Source organism: Rhodamnia argentea, chromosome 4 (assembly GCF_020921035.1).
Source record: "Rhodamnia argentea isolate NSW1041297 chromosome 4, ASM2092103v1, whole genome shotgun sequence".
Lineage (NCBI taxonomy): Eukaryota > Viridiplantae > Streptophyta > Magnoliopsida > Myrtales > Myrtaceae > Rhodamnia > Rhodamnia argentea.
Window position 1 is genome coordinate 21573498 of NC_063153.1, and position 21438 is coordinate 21594935.

The 21438-nt window shown below is 39.9% G+C and overlaps 2 protein-coding genes across 2 annotated transcripts; both read left to right on the forward strand.

The window, feature by feature from the left end:
• The first annotated feature begins 2657 nt into the window (after positions 1-2657).
• LOC115741055 (pectinesterase) lies at positions 2658-5584 on the forward strand. The gene is made up of 3 exons (XM_030674761.2): positions 2658-3061; positions 3301-3912; positions 4717-5584. The coding sequence occupies exons 1-3, from the start codon at positions 2749-2751 to the stop codon at positions 5391-5393; spliced, it is 1602 nt and encodes a 533-aa protein (XP_030530621.1). The 5' UTR covers positions 2658-2748; the 3' UTR covers positions 5394-5584.
• A 12062-nt stretch (positions 5585-17646) lies between these two features.
• On the forward strand, positions 17647-21438 carry LOC115741056 (DNA repair protein RAD51 homolog). The gene is made up of 9 exons (XM_030674762.2): positions 17647-17910; positions 18603-18747; positions 18864-18974; positions 19109-19200; positions 19503-19597; positions 19705-19818; positions 20443-20572; positions 20747-20868; positions 20983-21438. Exons 1-9 carry the CDS (start codon positions 17818-17820, stop codon positions 21104-21106), a joined length of 1026 nt encoding a protein of 341 aa, XP_030530622.1. The 5' UTR covers positions 17647-17817; the 3' UTR covers positions 21107-21438.

Consider the following 21438-nt stretch of genomic DNA (forward strand, 5'->3'; position numbering starts at 1 on the left):
GTCGAGGTTCAATCTGAAACTTGGAACCTATCTGTTGGAACTAGTTCTCCAATTTTTAGAACTTGGAACTTATCCTACATATCTTGAAATCTACCCTGTCATGATTTCTAGGATCGGCTCCAGGTTCCACCTATATTCTTAATTGAACAATTGCGGTGAATCGTCTCGTTTACAATTTACTGACCACAACTCAAATTTAGATGGACAAAGAACATGAAATATTAACAAAGTAAAATCCGTTGTCATGAATATTGCTAGAAATGGAAGCTCGGATTGGTGGTTCTAGATTACACACTCACCATTGGACGCACCGCACGATCGCGTGAAGATATAAAACAAGAAAAACACAAAAACTTGTTTGGGATCCCAAGGTACATGGAACTTGTCCGTCGGAATTGATTCTCCAATTTTAAGAACCTGGAACTTATTCTACATATCTTAGAATTTGGAACCCTGACCGGTTTCCACCGGTTTGATTCTCCATTTCCTAGTTCTACCATAGAATGATGCTTACCTTTAGTCCTCATGGGCACGGTTTGATAAATGGTTGGACGGCTGGGGTTAACATAGAGCTTATATATGGTAACACTATCGTTTTACCCAGATAAATGCGTGAGTTTTTATGTTCGATGCGATTTCCACTATGTATAGTCTCTTATAAGGGTTTGCCAAACGGGTCGATCGAGAAAGTCAATGTCCAAAATTTCAGTAGAAAGGAAATACTGGTACATCGATAATTTGCGGACGAGGATAATTTGCGGACGAGGAAGTTTAGACTCCGCGAAGGCTAATTTGCATGAGATTTGACATGGAAAATGAAACCGGGTCCATCCAAAAGCAAGAACAGGACCACACCTTCCCCTAGACATGACCTAAACAAGCACTCCGTCTTCAACACGGCGCGCGATTGGAAACTTCAGCAATTGAGGTAATATTAAGCATCTCCACAAATGACAAATTCTAGGACTATTCTCGAGACGATTCTCTGCCAAGTGGAGTCGCTTTCAAAAAAGTAAGCATTGATAAGAATTTATACCTCGTTTTTTTATGCGATGGGAAAGATCGATTTTCAGGAGTTGATCTCATTTCATTGCTATGCTGCATATCTCGAATTCATTTGTTGAGTGCAACGAAAGCTTTTTCACTAGTAGCGTTATTTAAGCTGCTGGACAACCGCGTGTGCAATACATGGATTCTCTCCCCAAAATTCATGTGAGATATAGGGTTTGGATGCCTAGTAGTTTGATGGGGAGAACATAAGTAAGAGCAGAAGGTGCTCGGTCATTCTCGTCCTGTGAATGTTACATCATATCTAATGCGTGGAAATTTCCTCCAACCAACGTCTCCTAACCGGCAGGTTGGGCGTTATGTGCACCGCTCACACTTAAGAACCGATTATAAGATGGTGATTGTGTTCAGATTTATAAATCAAAGATCTGAAGGCCTCTTCAATCGAAGATGGAAGAAAGCACGGGCCTTTTCGCATAGCAATATCTAAAGGCCTAAGTTTTCCCTCTCGAAAAGATTCCGTTATGGCGTACTTTAGTTAAAGTATAGTAGAAAACCATAGGGTATTTACCTTTGAAATCCTCATTTTATCGGAATAGATCGAGCGCGAGTGATCGTTCCTTTTAACGAACCCTTTGACACGAAAGATTACTCGTACGTATTACCTTGATCACAATCTCGTAGGATCAAATTGTACAAGAAAACCAAGTTTAAACCCTATCATGCGAGACTTACAATTTTTATGCAAGTGTAAGATCAAGTACGCAAAATATTCGGTCATAGGACCAAAAGAGGAATTGACCCACAACAGGAGGACCAAAAGAGAAAGGAGCCTCCGTATGTACAAACGGTACCGCGTTGGGTTTCCAAACACGTGCGGGGCCCACGTGTGGAATCGAGTGTCATGCTCATGCACATCTGTCATCTGAGATGCGCTCCCTTGTCATGGCTTATGAGAATAGACCCCTGAACCGACACTGAAAATGCTTGTTCTACTTGTGAGAGTGGGGCCCAAAAAAAAAAAAAAAAAAAAAATCCTTCTAGAGCTCATTGTGTAACGAAGTAAAGAATTGATTTAAAAAAAACCGTAATCTGAGTATCTTTTTCTATATGAAAACGCATTGTACAAAGAGGCTATTTATAATATGACATCATAGCTGAGGAAAAGGAAAGAAACTATACTAATTCTATTTTCCTAGAATGTACACGATCATTTTCCTTCATTCAAGGATTTGATCGTCTCGGTTACCTCATCAATTAATTCTCAATTGAGGCCGTAATAAATGCGTATCTCCGACACATATGTGAATAGTCTTGATCCATAGACTATAGTTGCGCATTTTCTTTTGTGCATGATTTATATCCACCACTCTCGGTTAATTTGGACTCGATAGTCGCCCGATGGTCCGTCCAAGTCCGCTCAAGCCAACAGAGGCTCGAAATATAAAAAAGACATTTTTGAATATGTAATCTCCTTCTTGACTATGTGATTGCCTAGGCTCGATAGTTGCAATCATGTAAATTTTTATTTATCGGGACGCACTTTTTAGATAATCGTTGTGTTCTCTTCTTTTGATTAAAACACTCGTAACGGGGTAAGAATCTTGATTCCTTCGCTATAAGTACCACCCCTCGTCTTGTCAAGTGCTCATAAGAGTTCCTCAAAAACTCAATCAACTTCATTCTCCTCTCCAAATCTCTCTCTCTCTCTCTCTCTCTCTCTCTCTCTCTCTCTCTCTCATGGGGACTATGAGAGGAGGGTGGACGGTGCTGTGGGTGGTGGCGTGCATGCTGGTGCATGGAGGGGCCTCCATGTCGCGGGCAGGCGCCCCCGTCCATGGACAGGAACATTCGAGGCATGTGCAGGAGCAATGTGGGTTCACCAGATACCCGGCCCTGTGTGTCCGGACGTTGGCCAGGTCGGGTTCGGTGGACCTCCTCTCTGCTCTCGTCAACAAGACCATCCTCGAGACCAAGCTTCCTTCTTCCTACTTCGCCCAGATCGCCTCCCTCTTCCAGACCCAAGAAGCTCAACATGCAAAAGCTGTCACAGGTCTTTTATCTATCAATATGAGTAACACTTTAAAACTTGGGAAATGCTTCATGATTGTCAGGGACGGTATAATTTCAACCGTAGATCCACGTATTATCACTACGTGTTTTGTATAAAGCACTTATTGATTGGGAGATCGTGTAATCAGAAATAACTGAAAGTGTTGTTAGATTTTTACGCTGGAAGATTCCCTAAAACTTTCTTATGTTCACGTGAATCCTCTTCCCCTGTTCATCCAGACCTCTGTGAAGACACCATGGCCCTCTCTCTCAAGAGGCTCGAGAAGTCGCTTGAAGCCCTCAAGGAGCCAGCGAAGAACAAGGGGGACGTCCAGACATGGCTCAGTGCAGCGATGACTCTTCAAGAATCGTGCAAAGACTCGGCCCGGGGCCTCCGTCCTCACGATCTCTCGAGCGACCTCGCGACTAGTTTGTCACGGAAGATGGACTATCTCGCTCAGCTCACCAGCAACGCTCTAGCCCTCGTCAATCAGATCAATCGCAGACAAAAACCAGCGAAGACCGACGGGAACAGGAACCCTGGCGAAATGCGGGGCTTTCCGAGCTGGATGTCAAAGAGAGATAGGAGGTTGCTGGAGGGCGCAGCGGCAGTGGAGGCGAACGCTGTGGTCGCGAAGGATGGCACGGGCAATTACAGGACCGTCTCGGAGGCGATCCAGGCCGCTTCGGGTGGCCGGTTCGTGATCTACGTGAAGGCGGGTGTTTACAAGGAAAAAATCCACGCCAACAAGGACGGAATCACATTGATCGGGGACGGGAAGTATTCTACGATCATCACCGGTGACGATAGTGCCGCTGGGGGTGCTTCTTTGACCGGCTCTTCTACGTTCAGTTCTCTCTCTCACTCTCTCTCTCTACATACATGCATAAGCACGTATAGAAATATATGTATCATGTCCAGTAAACTAGTAAACTATTGGTAAATTATTTCAAGCATATAAGCCACCATTTTTTGAAAAATATTTCTCAAATTATTCTTTTTTTCGCGAAACAAACGAAGCTAAGAATAATGTTTAACACCTATAATATTCAATAAGTGACAATTAAACACACCGTAAATTTCAAGAGAAAATTACTTTAATGGGAAATTCAAAAACGAGTTTAGCACGGCAAGATAAGAAATAGCCATTTTAACTAAGATAATTTAAGCATTGAATCATTTATTTAGATGTTGACATCAATCTTTTCCTTAGAAATTTGAGGTGTCCGACGAAAATTCGAAAGGCTAAAATTAAAAAGCAAACAATAAATTTCGAAATAATTTTTTTCTTTACTTTCGTTCAATAAATTTGACAATTAAGAAATTAAATTAAAAAATTGGGAAATTTTTATTGAATTTTTAAGTGCCGATAATTATATGTAAGACGTTTTTAGTGCGCATGATGTAGAATAAAAGTTAAACTGTGAGAATTGTGACGTTTAAAAAATAGTAAATATCTACATTAAAGGTCACTCCAAACAAACAACATCTAAAAGTTTAGAGCTATTATTCCCATGGTAAAGAAAGGCCGATGAGTAAACAACCCGATTATTTTACTTCCTGAATCGGTTGCATTACTATCGAAAATTTGTAGATCGACTCAGTTGATTTCTCACACTCAAAGATAACAATCTTCCACTCCATCGATTTTATAGCAATCACCGGCGATGGATTCATAGCCCGAGACATCGGGTTCCAAAACACGGCGGGACCCCAGGGTGATCAGGCCGTCGCCCTAACCGTGGCCTCCGATCGCTCGGCATTCTATAGGTGCAGCATCGCGGGCTACCAGGACACGCTGTATGCGCACGTGCTCCGCCAGTTCTACCGCGAGTGCGACATCTACGGCACTGTGGATTTCATCTTCGGGAACGCAGCCGCCGTCTTCCAGAACTGTGAGCTGGTGGTGCGGAAGCCAGGGAACAAGGCCTTTACAGTGATCCTTGCCAACGGCCGCTCGGACCCAGGCCAGAACACCGGGTTCTCGGTCCAGGGCTGCCGCATCACCTCCGGCGCCGGCTCGGGCAGTACCTACCTGGGGAGGCCATGGAAGTACTATTCTAGGGCAGTGGTCATGCAATCCACCATCGATGGTGGAGTTGCTCCTCAGGGCTGGGTTCAGTGGCCGGGCTACGGAAGTTCAGTGCTCAGGACACTCTATTTTGCCGAGTATGCAAACCAGGGACCTGGTGCTGGGATCTCAGAGAGGGTCAACTGGCCTGGTTTCCATGTGATTGGGGCTCAAGAAGCTATGAAATTCACCGTTCAGAGCTTGATTTCTGGGAATTCATGGCTGCCTTCAACCGGTGTCGCCTTCACCTCTGGCCTCTAGTGAAGAAAAGCTTCATGTGATTATGTTACAAAAATTATGTTTCGGGGCAACCCGATATTGTAAAGATGTGTGACACGAGTAATCAGTGTTAAATAGCCCTCCCAACACAGTGCAACAACGGCACTTGTTAAGCTTAGTTGGTTGAGAACAGAAAATGGTATGCTCGAAGATGGTGTAATTGAGCAAAGTGTAATATGATAAACTATTTCCTAATAAAACCACAAAAATTGCAGGTTCTTTGGTTTTTTTTTTTTTGCTGAATTTAATTGTTGTGTCAAAACGCTATAATCATGTTGCTCTTCTTTTGTTTTGAGTAATGAACGCCACAACATGCCCTCTTTCTCTTGGATTTTTGCCTGTTCTTTCTATTCTTGCTTAAATTTATCCTAAACGATATTCACAATAAAATTACTCAATTTATTTCGTCACGGGCATGAAGTTTTTTGTCCATTTGTATTTCGTCCTCGTCCAACAATCCACCTTTTGCCCCATTGCCAACCCTAGGATTGAGGTAATCTCTTGAGCATATGGACTTACATACATGCAACAATCTAAACTCTATAGAAAGAACTTTGCGGTCAAACATGTCATGCAGGCGGGGATTATTACAATTATGCCCGGCAACTAATAAATGGAAAGCGAACTATATCCTCGCGAAAATGACAAATTTATTACGGCTGCGAGTCGTTTGTCAAGTTGATTTAGAAATGAATTGATGTTATTTAGGATCGCGATGATGGAATCTAAAAGTGCCGCCACCAATTGCACCGCCAATTGCATGTTTTATACGTAATATACAGATTGATTTGTCGTGATAAGCGAGTGTAAAAAAAATAATAGATGAAAAACATCGGGATAATCGCATAAACATGACTTATCGTCTTGGTCGTGGGTGAGTTGAATGCTTTGGGTTTTATTTTGGTCAATCGGGAACTTAAGGTTCTAATGAAAGCCCCGATCAGATTTAGTATTCCTTTAACTACAGATAGTTGTCTCATGTACCTTTCATTATATTCAAATGGCAAAAGTAAAATTTCACGCTCCGTTAATGTCACATAATCATTGAAAAAAATTCAATTTTGCCTATATAAATACAGATTATGAGTTACATTATTTGCTTATTTGCCCAATATTCACTTAGGTGGCATCAAATATTTCTTTTGCAGTGAGTAGAGGTCGATTCGAACAATTTACAATCTTACGTGGCAACTCAAAGATAACAGTTCGAAATAACAGTACTATAATATTGTTGAATGGACATGTGAGTTGTGTTAGAAAAGTCTCACATCGGATAATTGGTATGATGTTGAATAGTTAATATATTTGATTGCTCATAACTCATTCGCTTAAACTTTTAAGTAAAAGTTGATCCAACTGATATGTTGACAGGCTATGACCGAACTCTCTCTTGGCGAACTCTCAAGTGAAGTAACGAAGGAATCTAGTGACCAACCCGATTTTCGAGCGGCGGACGCTGTGGTGTAGCAAATTCGAACCCAATGGCACCCTCAATGAGCTCATATATAAAGATGGATCCAATTTGATATATTGATAGGTTCGAATTTGAGCTCCTACTTGGCGATTACTCTTACTGTGCATTCCTAACCAATATAAATATACCATACAGATGGTCCATAGCAAATTCCCTTATCGATCCCTTTTTAAGAATTTTGCATGTCCTATCTGATCTTAACCGAGTACCAACGTATGTTTTTCGTTTTTTTTTTTGGTCAAAAGATAGTTCTTCTCAGTACTCGGGTAACGATTGCGGGTACAAAGTTAAAATCGGAGCAGAGAACAGCCCATAAGGCTTCAGGGGGTTTGGACAATCTTCTCGTTACTTTGGTTGGTTAAAGCTAATGGAGATAGATACCAAAGTAATTTAAGACAGCGTATAATACAAAACCACAAGTCAAATCTGCTGTAGCTTTCGACCTTTTGATTTCTGTGCAAAAAGCTATGCTGGGGCAAAATAATACCACTACAAAAAGGTGTCGGTGGATCGAACAGTCTAATCCTCAAGCACACAGTAATGAGTCGTATCCAAAAACGAAAAGTATTGTAATGAGAGCAAATGACCAAAATTCAATTTTTTTTTTTGGGTAAGAGGAACCCTTCCCTCTATCAACTCTCTCACCACACCCATATCAAAGTCAGCACCACCATACGATATAGGAGAATAATATGATGCTTAAACCATTGTCCAGAAGACAAACAAGAAACACCCAAGATCAATAATTCAGCCATTACTGAAGTGTCAGAAAGATCAGGAAGGACCATCGAAGGAGATTGGAACACTAATTGTAAGAATTTAGAACCACGTGCATGGCCCGAATAAGCGACGATACGATCAATCGCGTCCGGGCAGCAACAGATCCGTCGCGCTCTCTCTCGGGGTCATCTACTCTGTCCACGGCCACCTGATGCTTTTACGGCATGAGCCTAATCAAAACCCTAGCATGAGAACATAAGTGGGTGCTTTGATTGCATTTCTGATGAATTGTGTTTAGAGCTTGAAAAAGGAGAAGTGGGTGGGGTCATAGCAATTCTGGTATGGTGTCTCCATTATCCCATTTGAAAAAAGACAGGACGAGTGATTGAAAAGTTGACTCCGATTAGGACTCCGTCTGCTTTGCGGTATGTGCATAATTTAGATAATTATTTATTAAAAATGATTACTTATTTCACTTGAGATAATTTATTAATAAAAAATATTTTTATTATTGACAATAATGTGTGTCTTAATATTTTTGTGGACAATAAATAAATCTTTTGTTAATTCCTTTTGGAAGTGACGCGAGAGATCATTTCTTAGAAAATATTAAATAATTCACTTTTCCCGAAACATACGCATGCCGGATCCTTATGACCTATTCTTTTTGTATATCATATGCTTCACTTGAAAATAAGCAAATATCATTCATTATCAAGTCCTTAAAAAACACATCTTTTGAGCATAACTTGGTACTTACGAGGGGAATTTTTGTTTTTAATGATGTTAGAGATACTACCACTTATTACAAAGTTCAGTTTACCAAATGATATGTTGGTTTAATGTTTGAGCGCAATTCTCTTATCTAAATAATCCAATAACGATTTGCCACGGCCTTTAACCGATGAATCTCCAACCAACAATTTTTCGATTTACAAAAGAGTAAGCCGTCCGCCATATCTAGCCACGATCTCATGTGACTCGAACTAAGTTGTGCGTTCAACCGTGAAGGCCAATCGACCCTCAGGAGTGAACCAAATGAGGCAAGTGTTGCTCATAATCTAATAAAAAAGAAACGCATTTTTCCATTTTTGGTCCCGAACCTTTTAATTTTGTTAATTTAGCACTAAATCTTTTAACGGTTTGACAATATAGTTATTTCACTTAATTTTGGCCTGAAATCGCTGACATGAACGAGTTATACAAATTTCTAAAAATTTCTGAATTTTTAATATTTTTTTCAACTCTGGGCTAGTGATGCGAGGGTCACTAGTCGAGAGTTGGAAAAAAATTAAAAAAAATCCCAACCAAAGTTTGACCTTAACAAATTTCGCGTATTCTGAAATGAGATATATATTCCTTTTCTTTTGAATAGCAATATTATCCATTTCGAACAAAATCAATCTTCGATCAAACTTAAATGAAGTTGGTTGTACCTCCTTTTCTTAAAAGAGAACATCATAAGTGACATGTGTGTTTGTCATTGTTGGAGCGATTAAATGTTAAATCGCACATTTATATAACAATTTAAGCTTCTAGAACAGTTTAAACGTGGCCTAACGAAACTTCACATGATATGAGAGCATAAGATTTTTTTTTTTTGGTCAGAAGCAAAAGATCTTGAATGTGAAGCTTTTCGGATTCTTATTTGCCTCCCGATAAAAAAATCATTAGATTTTTAACCGAAAATTTCCACCCTTAATTGGATTCGAGGAATGATACTCATAAAAGTATTTTTCTTCTTGTTTCCTTCAAAAACTCCAATTTGCATGGCCCATGCCACGTGCCCCCCCCTTCTCTCTCTCATATGTACTTCGTTCCTAATAAATCAAATTAAATTCGCAAAATCAAAAGGTTTAGGACTGAAGTAGCCTCCACACAATATGTTTATGACTTTTTCGGTAATTTTCTCTCGTTTGCATGGCTCGATAATCAGTCGATGCCCCTCAACTCGCTTAGCAAATAAATGAATCAAATTGCCATATAACCACTTTCTGTTCTTCTTGCCTCCTGAACTATGCAAAAATTGGACCACCCCAACTCCATAATTAAGTGATTATCAACAAAAGTCGAGGTCAACATGGTCCTGGAAATGCTGATAATAATGGAGAGCGACGGAGGCTTCAAGGTATCACTTGCTGCTCATGCAAATAGCACGGTAGTCATTGACTTGACCTCTATATATAGACACACACATGGTCCTGGAAGTGCTGATAACAATGGAGCGCGACAGAGGCGTCAAGGTGTCACTTGCTGGCTTGCTGCTCATGCAATTGTACAGTAGTCATTGACTTGACCTAATTATATATATGCGATGATAAAGAAGCGATACATAGCAAGGTCTCTGGTGGAAGTAGATTTTCGTACTTAGAACATTCAAATAGATTTTAACATAAGGTTTATCTGATTTGTAAAGGGATAATAGCGCAAACGGTCCCTGGACACTAGACTTTAGTCCAGCGGATGATTTCATCCATACACTTTTAATTTATGTAATGCGATCCCTGAACTTTGACCCAAAACGCAATATCGTCCTTAGACTTTTTAGCTTGTTCAACAGAATTTCAGAACTATTGGCAAATGTTCAATGCGGTCCTTAGAATATATGAAAGTGTTATAAAAGTTTAAGGATCACACCAAAGTTTATGGACCACACGGAACAAATTAAAAATTTAGGGATCACATTAAATATCGGACTAAAGTTCGGGGACCACACCAAACAAATTAAAAGTCGAGGGATCATATCGAACATCTAAACGAGAGTTCGGATATCACATCGAACAAATCAAAAGTTGGGAGACGACATTACACATTAGACTATAATTCAAGGCCATTTGCGTCAATTTTTTCATTTGCAAACTCAGGGGAATCACGAATCACGGTGACTATTAGAGAACATCAATGGGAACAGCCCGTCCCTACGCCCTGTCAAACGAGTGCAAGTGGGAAGCAAAGAGACACGAGCCAAAGCACCATAGCATGTCTCGCCTCACATCCCACTTTTAAAGCAACCCACCAGCCGAGAGCCTCCTGCGAGCACGATTCGTGGAAGGCAGCATTCGATCAACTTCACATCCCCTCGCTTTTTTTTTTTTTTTTTTTCTGGACCCATCAATTCAATTCGGTTTTGGAATCTAACACTGATAATGGCGTTGATAATTAGTGATTTAGACCGTAGGAATCTTGACTTTTATGAGTCGTTTTGATGGGGCTAGAGAGAGAGAGAGAGAGAGGAATATTGGAAGTTAAGGGCGCTCATGGTAATACTTCTAAGGTAGCAATTCTGTTTCAGAAGTGTTTCTGGAGCAGAAATCCATTTGGTAAAGTAATTTCTGAGACAGAAATCTGTTTGGTTTGTAATTGTATATTTCTACTTCTGAAATAAATTTTTACTTTAGAAGCTATTTTTGGAGAAGTTTTGAGAAGTAAAAAAAAAGTTACTTCTCGATGAGAAGTCATTCTTTAGCCCTTCCTTTCCATATTCCTCTGTCTCTCACGGCTGTCCTCTGTCTCTCTCTTCGCTCGAGAGTTCACTCATCTGTCCTCTGTGCGAAGGTCGACTGCAAAGGGTTCGCTCATCTATCTTCACTCGAGGGTTCGCTCATCTATCTTCGCTTGAAGGGTTCGCTTCTCTCTCTTTGCTCGTCATCAAAAAGTTACGAGAGCACCTCTCTCTCTTTGCTCCCTCTCTGTACGAGTGACCCACCGCAAAGCTGAATCTCCCGACCGCAAAGCTCGACCTCAATCTTCGGCAAGAGATTCCCAACTCAGATCTGCTAGAGGTTAGGGTTTTCTCCAATGTTATTTTTTGCCTTGCCTTGGGATATAAATCTGTTATTATCCCAATTTTTGCCATTGCCATTAGCATTTTTGTGAGCTTCAGTTTTGCTGCCATGCATAGAATTGCTGCGGCTGCCCTTGGTATGCTTAATACCATTGCCACTGGGTTGGCCATAGATGCTTATGGTCCCATTGGCGACAATGCTGGAGGTATTGCTGAGATGGCTGGCATGAGTCACAAAATTCGTGAGAGGACTCCCTTGACGCTACTGGCAATACAACTGCTGCCATTGGAAAGGTACGGGCAATCCATGCATCTTAGGTTAGAATCAATAATTTTTCATAGAATATTTTATGTTGATAATATTTCAGAAGTAAAAATTTTCAACCGTTACTAACCGAGTTTCTGTTCGAGAAGCAGAAATTTTATTCTGTTATCAAACATTTTTCTCTTATCAGAAATCAACTTCAGAAGCAGAAACTGAAAAATTCAACTTCTACTGCTGAAGCATAACTAGAAAAATCAACTTCTGCTTCAGAAATGATTTCTAAAGAAGAAGTGTTACCATGCGCGCCCTAAGCGCCTTGCCCTAATTGTGTTTGCGAAAAGTTTGTTATTCCTAGTTCTTGTATCCCGCTTTTGTAGAGTGATTGTATCCGGCTTTCAATGGTTTGAGGGCTCATCAGGACGAATCCAAGGGCGACTTGATGGGGACATGTCCTGGCCGACAAGTGTTACGATGAAATTTCTAGCATTTATTTATTTAGGAGTTTGAATCGTTCAAATGAGGTTTTGTCGATTTGGATTGTCGATTCAGTGCAAAGAAGACGAAGACTCTGGGAAGAGCATCGCGCTCAACTTTATTCCTAAGGCATGTAGACAAGAAGAAAATGTCGAGTGAAGTCAAGTAATGAAATGGACATAGAAAATTTGGAACTCCTTGGCTCTTCTCAAGTAGTGATGATTTTAAGTTGAAGCATGATCCTTTCCCCATTGCCTTTACTAGCTATGTTTACACCTTATTATCTGAGATGAAAGGAAAATCAAGATGCTCGAGTAACAATAGAGTCGTCAAATGGATGGGTTGGATCGATTTGAATTGGGTCGAAAACAATCCGATTCATATTGACCCACTATTTAACCCGTTTTGACCCATTTTCATGCTATATAAATTTAGTGACACATACCGACCCAACTCATATTGTTAAGACACTTCAATATTAAAATCCAGTTTAGAGAAAATTGTTTCGAAAATAGTCCGACCCATATTAACCCATTGAACCTGTTTTCATGCTATATAAATTTAGTGACATATATCCAACCCGACTCATATTGTTAAGACACTTCAATATTAAAATCCAGGATATATTGCTACAACAAATATTTATAGCTTTTTAAAAAAATTCTGACTCACTTAAGATAATTATTTTAATTAACCTATTTATGACATATTTAAAACTCATTTAGAACCCATTAAGTTTCTAAGCAACCAATTTATAACCCATTTAACTTGTTTTTAACAACCTATTTATGACCCTACACCTATTTTGCCATCTCTAGTAACCAAACATGAACCCAAACAAGCTGGCCCGACACAAGTTCGAGACCTTGAGATCGGAACTAGGTGGTCAGCCATTAGAGACGCAATCCCATGATCTAGAGCCGAACCGAGCCCCCGAGGGGTCGAGTCGAGATCTCTCGTGCCCAACCTATGACCCCAAGCCCGCCTTCGAAGCTGTTGTGCACTAAAGGCTTGGGTTCGACCGCCAGGATCCTAGGAGTTCAAGTCTCGAGTCCGAGGGCCAAGGTTCCGAATCCAACCTTGAGTCTCAGTTTCGATCTCATGAGCTAAGTCAGGGTCTTTGGATGGTTTTTACGATGTGCAATTCTTTTTTTTTTTTTTTTTGGGTTTTTTGGGGGGGGGCGGGGGAGAGAGAGAGAGAGAGAGAGAATGAGAATTCTGGTGATTGTTCTTTCATTCATCTTTAAAACATTTCGTTGTCCCTCATTTTCCTAAGAGATGTCATGGTCTTTCGCAAACAAACCAACTTTCGTTGAAGGACAAACTCTTACTAAAAGCTACGTGTCACCTATTTTATCCTTCATAAATAGATTAGGTTGGAAATCATAGCGGGTGGTAACGCGGCTTTGAGGACCTTTCACAAAAAAAAATTTTCTAGACTTCGTTCATTTCGCAGAAGATGTAACGTTTCTGGAAAATGTTTTCCAATAAGTCTATTTTCGAGGAAATGATAACATTTTCATGCGCTCGGCTAAAATCTAAAAAAGATCCGAAAAATATTTTTCGTCATTTGCTATGGAAAATCGGATTTGATTTTCTTCCGAGCACTTCTTTTAATAATTTTTATTTAATTTTATAAAAAAAATAAATTTTTAATTTTTAATTTTTTTCTTTTCCCTTCTTCAGCTGGTCACCGGCCTCGGCTGAGCCTGAGATTTCCTAGATTTGGCGAGGCTTGAGCTCGCCGCCCTGCGTCATGGTCGATAGCTGAGCTGTAGGCCATTGCCGAGGCAAACGCCTGCGGAGGAAGAAGGAGAAAAGAAAAGAAAGAAATAAAGAAAGGAGAAAGAAAATAAAATGAAATGAAAATAATTACAAAGAAATGAATGTGTCCATGGAGGAAAAAAGAAGTAAAATGATTTCCTCTTCTCAAAAGGAGAAAATCATTTTCCCACTTTGAAAGCATATTTTCCATCGACGGAAAATATTTTCCTTGACTCATTTATTTTTCGTGAACCCAATGCCAGAAAATTCGAAACGAATGGAGCCTTAAAGTTATTTTTCGTGAAACAAATGGAGGCTTAGTTTTGGAAGAATTGGAGTAGGTGGAGTTTAGTGGGAGCCATGGACAAAGTGCAAATTTTATTGTTTTACCTTTTTACCATATCAAAATAACAACACTTATTAAAGATCAATTTTATATTAAAAGGTCAACCAAAGCATTCTAGAAATACGACAATCATTTTTTTTTTTTTGTTGTGAAACGGGGACATTTTGGGGTGAGGCCAAAAACTTTATTGCTATTCGGTATTAGCAATTCACTACATGTGGCATCTGCTTATTAAATATTATAGGAATTTCTTTTCAAGAGTGAAGATTAAACTTGGAGAACATCAACCGCAAAAGTGGATTCTCGTTGGAAACTTGAAAAATCTGTAGGATTCTCTGAGAGAAAATTATGAAACCAAATTACTTTCCTCACAAAAATGACTTGAGAGTGTTTTATGGAATAATAACTTTTACTAAGGCTTCGTTTGTTTTGTGAAAAATGTGGCGTTTCTAAAAAATATTTTCCAGGAAACCATTTTCCAAAAAAACGACAATATTTTTCGGCGCCTGGTTGAAGCATGAACGAACTAGAAATTATTTTCCCTAGTTTGGTATGGAAAATCCGATTTGATTTTCCTCTGTGCACTCATTTTAATAATTTTTTTTCATTTTTATTTTATCTTTTATCTTTTTAAAAATCAAGTTGTTAATTATTTTTATTTTCTATGTTTTTTTTTCCATTCATGTTTTCTGCTTGTTACTAGCCACAGAGACGGCCGGCGACCTGCCGCAAGTGAGCTCAAGCCTCGATCAAGGCTGCTGATGGTTCACCTAGCCTCGCTCTAGCCCAACGATTGGCCAAAGAAGAAGGGAATAGAAAAAAAAAAAAAAGGAAAAAAATTAAAATGAGAAAAATTAAAAAATAAATTTTTTGAATTTTTTCAAAAATAAATAAAAATGAAAATAAATAAAAATAATTAAAAATAAAGGAAATGTGAAAGAAACGATGAAGGATATATGAAGAAAATGTTTTCTTTTACTCAAAAAAAGGCAAACACTTTTGAAGGAGTTTTTTCCATGTGTGAAAAATGTTTCACTTGACTAGCTTATTTTTCAAGAACCAAACGCCAAAAAATCCAAAAAACATTTTCGTCGGAGTTGTTTTCCATAAAACAGCGAAGCCTACTTACTAACTAAAATGATGTGACAAGACTCGACTGGGTGTTGAGAGACTCGTGAATTTATGTTAACTTCTTTAAATACGTTGTAGAAATTGCAGCGTTATTTTTTTTTAATTCACATGAAAGAGAGGTACGTAACTTCAACACAAAAATGAAAATCCGATCATGAAAATAAATCTTTTAAATGAGTCAACTTGAAACGGCATATAGAGACTCGCTTTGTTGAGTTCAACAAAGACGGATTTGTCATAGCATTAAATCACAATTGGCCGCCGATCACCAAATCTTGCAGTGATTTTGAATATCTTTGATGGGTCTAAATTATAATATAATCTATTCAAGTTTTTAATTGCCTTAGAGAGATATAATATTGAATTGAAATGACCATAATTTAATATTAACTGCTAATTACAATGTACTTCTTACTAACATGCTTCAAAATATATTTGGCATAATATCTCATGCATCCCATGGTTGGATACTAATAGCCTACTATAGCGTGCCACATCCATCACTTGAGCAAAAGTTGAAGTAGACTGAGGAATTTGAGTAACAAGTGATCGGTTTTAGCGTGCGTTGATTCCCACTCTGGAATCGAAAATTGGAGTGGAAGGGTTGGTTCCTAATCTCTAGAATAGAGAACTAATCCTGTCAATTGAAACTAGCGGTATACATATATATATATATATATATATATATATATATCACTTTATGGTTTCTGTTGAGGTGTCATGGGTGGGTCGGGTCGGGTTTGAGTCGAGTCAAATATGATCTGATCTATATTGACTCGTCTAACCCGTTTTGACCCATATTCAATGACCCATATCCGACCCGACCCACAATCGACACTTACCCGATCCGACCCATTTTGACCCATATTATCAAATCACACTAATATTCTAAGAAAATCTATATAACTTATTTAACCTATTTTAAGCCATTCACATGTATATGTTACCGGATAAAAACTTCACACCAAATAAAAAAAGCAAATTAAACAATAAAAAAATTTGTAGATAAAATAAAAATGGTATTACTAAAATACTTTCATGTAATAAAAAATCTAGTGAAATTTTTTCCTATTTATTATTTTTTTGGAATTTAAAAAAAAAAAATTTTAAAATATTTTTTATTCAATGGCGGTGGACCCCATTTGTTGTGTGCTTTGTCGCCCATCGACCCCACGTCCCAGAACGGCGACCAAACAGACCTGAACGATACCGCTTCTTCACCGGCCAACTCCCACGTCCACCATGCCCACTCCTCCTACCCCTCCGCCACCGCTGCCACCGCACCTCCTCCTTCTCCCGCCACCCTCACCTTCTTGCCATCCTCCTCCTTAGCCTCCGCAGCTGTGCTAGGTTGGCTCCGGCAAATCCCCAAGCTTGAGCGTCTTCTTTGTCTGACGATGATCATGATCTAGCGGGCTTGTGGATAGCTCCCACGCCCTTTGCCCTTCGCCTCTTCATAGTTCTTGATAATTGATATACTGCAGTTGTTTTTTTTTTTTTTGGGCTTTTTGTCCAGAGAAATTTTAGTTAAATACTTGAGAGCAAAGAAAAGAAAAACGAATGATGTCTACGTGAATGGCAACGCATGGCCAATGGGGACATTGGCGGTGGAAGGTGGCTATCGGCGGAGGGCAGTGACCGGCCGGGACAGTTGGTTTTAATATTTTTTAATTTTATTTTTCTTTTTTGATTTCTTTCATTCACTTATAAAATAAAAAAAATTTAAAAAATAATAAGCAAGTTGAGCCTTTGAGGCCATGCGCCCATTTGCAACTCGTGGAAGCTACCCTCATGGATCGAAAATGAGTTTAAATGTGTGACCCATTTTTTATTCATCCGATTCAACTTAAGTATTTCGGACCCATTTTCATTCGGCCCTTTAAAAACTTAGAATCCATAACAAGCCATTTGTATAAATATGGGTAAAAAATGGGTCATTGACCCATATTGATGGCTCTAGGTTTCTGCTATAAAAATAAAAAATTATATGTACTCTGAACCGTCTGGTCCCTCCCCAGGGATCGGAAACCAGACCGATTCTCGTGGGAATCACCCCGAACCGGCCGGTCCGGTTCCTGAGTTGGACTGGACCGATATACACCCCTAATGTGAGCTCTTTCTTCAAACCCATCACATATGGGTTTCTAGGCCCACTGTCATCTCTGTGCGAGCGGATTGCATGCAGGTTGGGCCCAACACAGGCAATGTCGGCCCAGAAAAGGCCCACAAAAAGCGTGACCTCAAATCGTCCCCAATACGCCACACAAACTTTCGCGCCAGTAATTCATTTGATGTCAAACCCGAAAAACACAATAAAAGATTTGCTCTCCCTCCACTATCCATCGCATCCTCTCTCTCTCTCTCTGCTCTTCTTTGTCTCCATTCGAGGAGGCGAAGACCCTCGGTTTGATCTCATTTGAGTCGAGTGTACGGCGGGTCGCGGTCGGTATGGAGCAGCAGAGGAACCCCAAGACGGCGGAAGCGCACGGCGAGCAAATCGAAGAAATCCAGCACGGCCCATTCCCTGTCGAGCAGCTTCAGGTACAAAAATCTCAAATTGGGTGTTTCGAAAATTCATAAATTCTAAAGGCCAATTGTTGTTCCGGAAGAGTTCGCAGTCGTCGCCCCCAAATGTTATCTCCTTCGATTGTGCAAGCGAAGGGTTCTGTTTTGGGAGCTGGAGTTCTGTTTCCCCTCGATAGTTTATTATTATTATTATTATTATTGAGAGATGAAGGAAATATGAGTCTTTTGGAAGATGGGTTGGTGTGATTTTTCACGCTGAAGCTCGTATGATGTTTCTTTGACGGGAATGGCGGAACTTGGATCTTGGTTTTGGCTTGTAGTTTAACCTGTTGATGACTAAGCCCTAGTAACATTGCTACTGTTCTTGGGTGTATTTCCTCAATTCCTCTGCTGGTGCATCGTGTAATCTGCTGAACTTGTACGGGGAACATATGTTCTTTTAATTGCAAGTTAATCAGTCAGAAAATAGCTGAACTGTGAGGTAGTATTGTCAGCAATCATTGGTTTTTTCTTGGTTGTGTCTGCTTTTTGGTTTACCTGGGCTCTTGATTCTGTGGTATGAAAGAAATTTGCATGTGTGGAATCTGCCTATTTCATGAAGGTTTGACAAATGACAAGCCACCTCAACAATTATCTCTTGAATTGTATCCCGAGAAGTGCAATGAAGTCTAGCTCTGATTGTTCAACACTGTGTGCTTATGTTCTAGGCGTCAGGCATCGCTTCTGTCGATGTAAAGAAGTTGAAAGATGCTGGACTCTGTACGGTTGAATCTGTTGTTTACTCTCCCAGAAAGGAACTGCTGCAAATTAAAGGAATCAGTGAAGCCAAAGTTGACAAAATCATTGAAGCAGGCATGTTGTTGCTTTCTTTTTTGCTTGTTGCCTTCTCAATTGTATACACGGATTTACAGTTACTTGCTGATGGATCTGATGCGACATGGTGGTTTGGTTACTTTGGTCTTGGGCAGCTTCTAAATTGGTGCCTTTGGGTTTCACAAGCGCAAGCCAGCTACATGCACAGAGGCTTGAGATCATCCAGATCACATCTGGATCAAGAGAGCTGGATAAGATCTTGGAAGGTGATCCTATTACTTCCTATTCAGTCATGTAGATGCTCAAAGCAATGGATTTTAATAATGCTATGAGCTGATTACTTTTTGAGCTAAATTGAGGGATGCTAACCAAGGGATGATGCTTCTCGATGCTTCGGCAGGAGGTATTGAGACAGGATCCATAACCGAGATATACGGTGAGTTTCGATCTGGAAAAACTCAGCTCTGTCACACCCTGTGCGTCACTTGCCAAGTACGTTACCTTCTTCTGTTTTTTCACCCATTGCATGCATTCTTCATGCTAGAAGAAGCTCCATTTGACAGATAATACTGCATATGTTGGTACATGGATTTTTCTCTCTTTTTACGGCTAGATTTTTCTATATCTATATAAGAGCCAAAGTTACTCTAGATTCTAGCTTTGGTTGATGCAATTCCTTCAACTATTGTAGATTTTGCTATTTGGATTGCTTTCAATGTCCATTCTCACCTACTACCCATCATACGTTATGCGGCTTTGTCAATACCACACTTTTAAAAGCACTTGTATCTCAGCTTCCATTAGATCAAGGAGGCGGTGAGGGAAAGGCGATGTATATCGATGCTGAAGGTGCATTCAGGCCACAGAGGCTATTACAGATAGCAGACAGGTATGAAGACCATCTGGGCATAAGATTATCCTCCAGGCTTCTTTAAGCATCTAGTGACAATCATTTCCCTTATTTTTTGCTCCTGTATCTAATTTTTTGAACCATAGGTATGGACTTAATGGAACTGATGTATTGGAGAATGTTGCCTACGCTAGAGCTTATAATACTGATCATCAGTCAAGGCTTTTGCTTGAAGCAGCTTCGATGATGGTGGAAACAAGGTAGTATCTAATGTCGTTGCCAGCATTCTGACAGTTTATTTTTTATTTGTTTTTGTTAGGACCCTTCCCATTTCTGTTAGAATTCTGAAGATTCAAGTGCTAACTTATCTTTCTGACTTGTAATTCGATAACTAGACCAGAGCTACTAGTGTCATTACAACAATGGATTATGAAACTTTTTAGTAAAGAGAAAAGTATATATGTCAGTTGGCTCTCTTTGGATCTGATGCTTCATTGGGCTTTTAGAAGAACAATGTGGTCAATTAAAATGGTAGGGAAACCTACAATGAAAAATATTGGTTGCAGGTACTGCTTAACAGTTGTTGTTGACTTCTTGTTTCTGATTAAATACAAGAAAGTTCCTTTTTAGGTGTAATACAGAAGTCTAGGTCAGAGAAGCAGCCAGCTGATGTGATATCTTAAAGAGTACATTTCATTACCATATGATGCCAGAGGCTGGATAGCACCAGTCTAGGGATTCCATTCTATGACCTTGCTGGGGCGTAGATCTTTCAATGTTTGAAGTTTTATCTTTTTGTTCCTAGTCTGATGTGCTTATTTTATTTAATATTTAATGTAAAAGTGTCGGACCTGATCTAATCATATAAATGATCTATTCTCCAGATTTGCCCTTATGATTGTGGACAGCGCTACGGCTCTTTACAGAACCGATTTCTCTGGGAGAGGAGAACTGTCCGCTAGGCAGATGCATCTCGCTAAGTTCCTCAGAAGCCTTCAGAAAATGGCTGATGAGGTCGTGTGCTATTTCTGTGTATTATGAGATCCGTGCTAACATGACTCCTGAGTTTTCATTTCTCCAGTGACATGCATTTAGGCAATGAGGATTGTCCATGAAAACCTTTCATCCTGTGATGCATGTGGTCCGTATACAGTCTTTATAGACCTCTGATAGATCGCATGACTGCAGTTTGGTGTGGCTGTTGTGATCACGAACCAAGTAGTTGCGCAAGTGGATGGTTCTGCCCTCTTTGCTGGGCCTCAAATCAAGCCTATTGGTGGCAACATCATGGCGCATGCCTCGACAACAAGGTCTTCGTTCTCTATATCCTCCTTTGCTGACGCATCTTTCAGAATTTGAAATTAGTAATCCATTCTTCTGTGCTCGCTTCTCTTAAGTAATCGGTTAACCTGTCGTTGCATCAGGCTTGCTCTTCGGAAAGGAAGAGGAGAGGAGCGCATTTGTAAAGTGATCAGCTCACCTTGTCTGCCAGAGGCCGAAGCTCGGTTCCAAATATCTCCAGAAGGTGTTACTGATGTCAAGGACTGATTGCCTTTGAATCATCCTCCCGAAAGCTTGTTTGGGCCAAATCCGTTCATCGGCGACTCTTTTTCCATCATTGGATCTGGAAGCAATCGTAGCACTCGCTCGTAGTTCGGTGTTAACAGATTAGGAGGGGCTGTGACAATGATGATGATGATGAAGCATTTTTTGGCGTTGTTCAACTGTCAAATGCCTCTGCAAGCATCACATTTGTGTAAACTTGCTCTTTGAGATTGAAAGCCATTGCATTGCCTTTCTTGCTGCATTGATAGCTAGTGAGTAATAGGATCCCGTTACATTCGAGTGATCAAGCAATTGCCGGTCGTCATTTTGTTAGT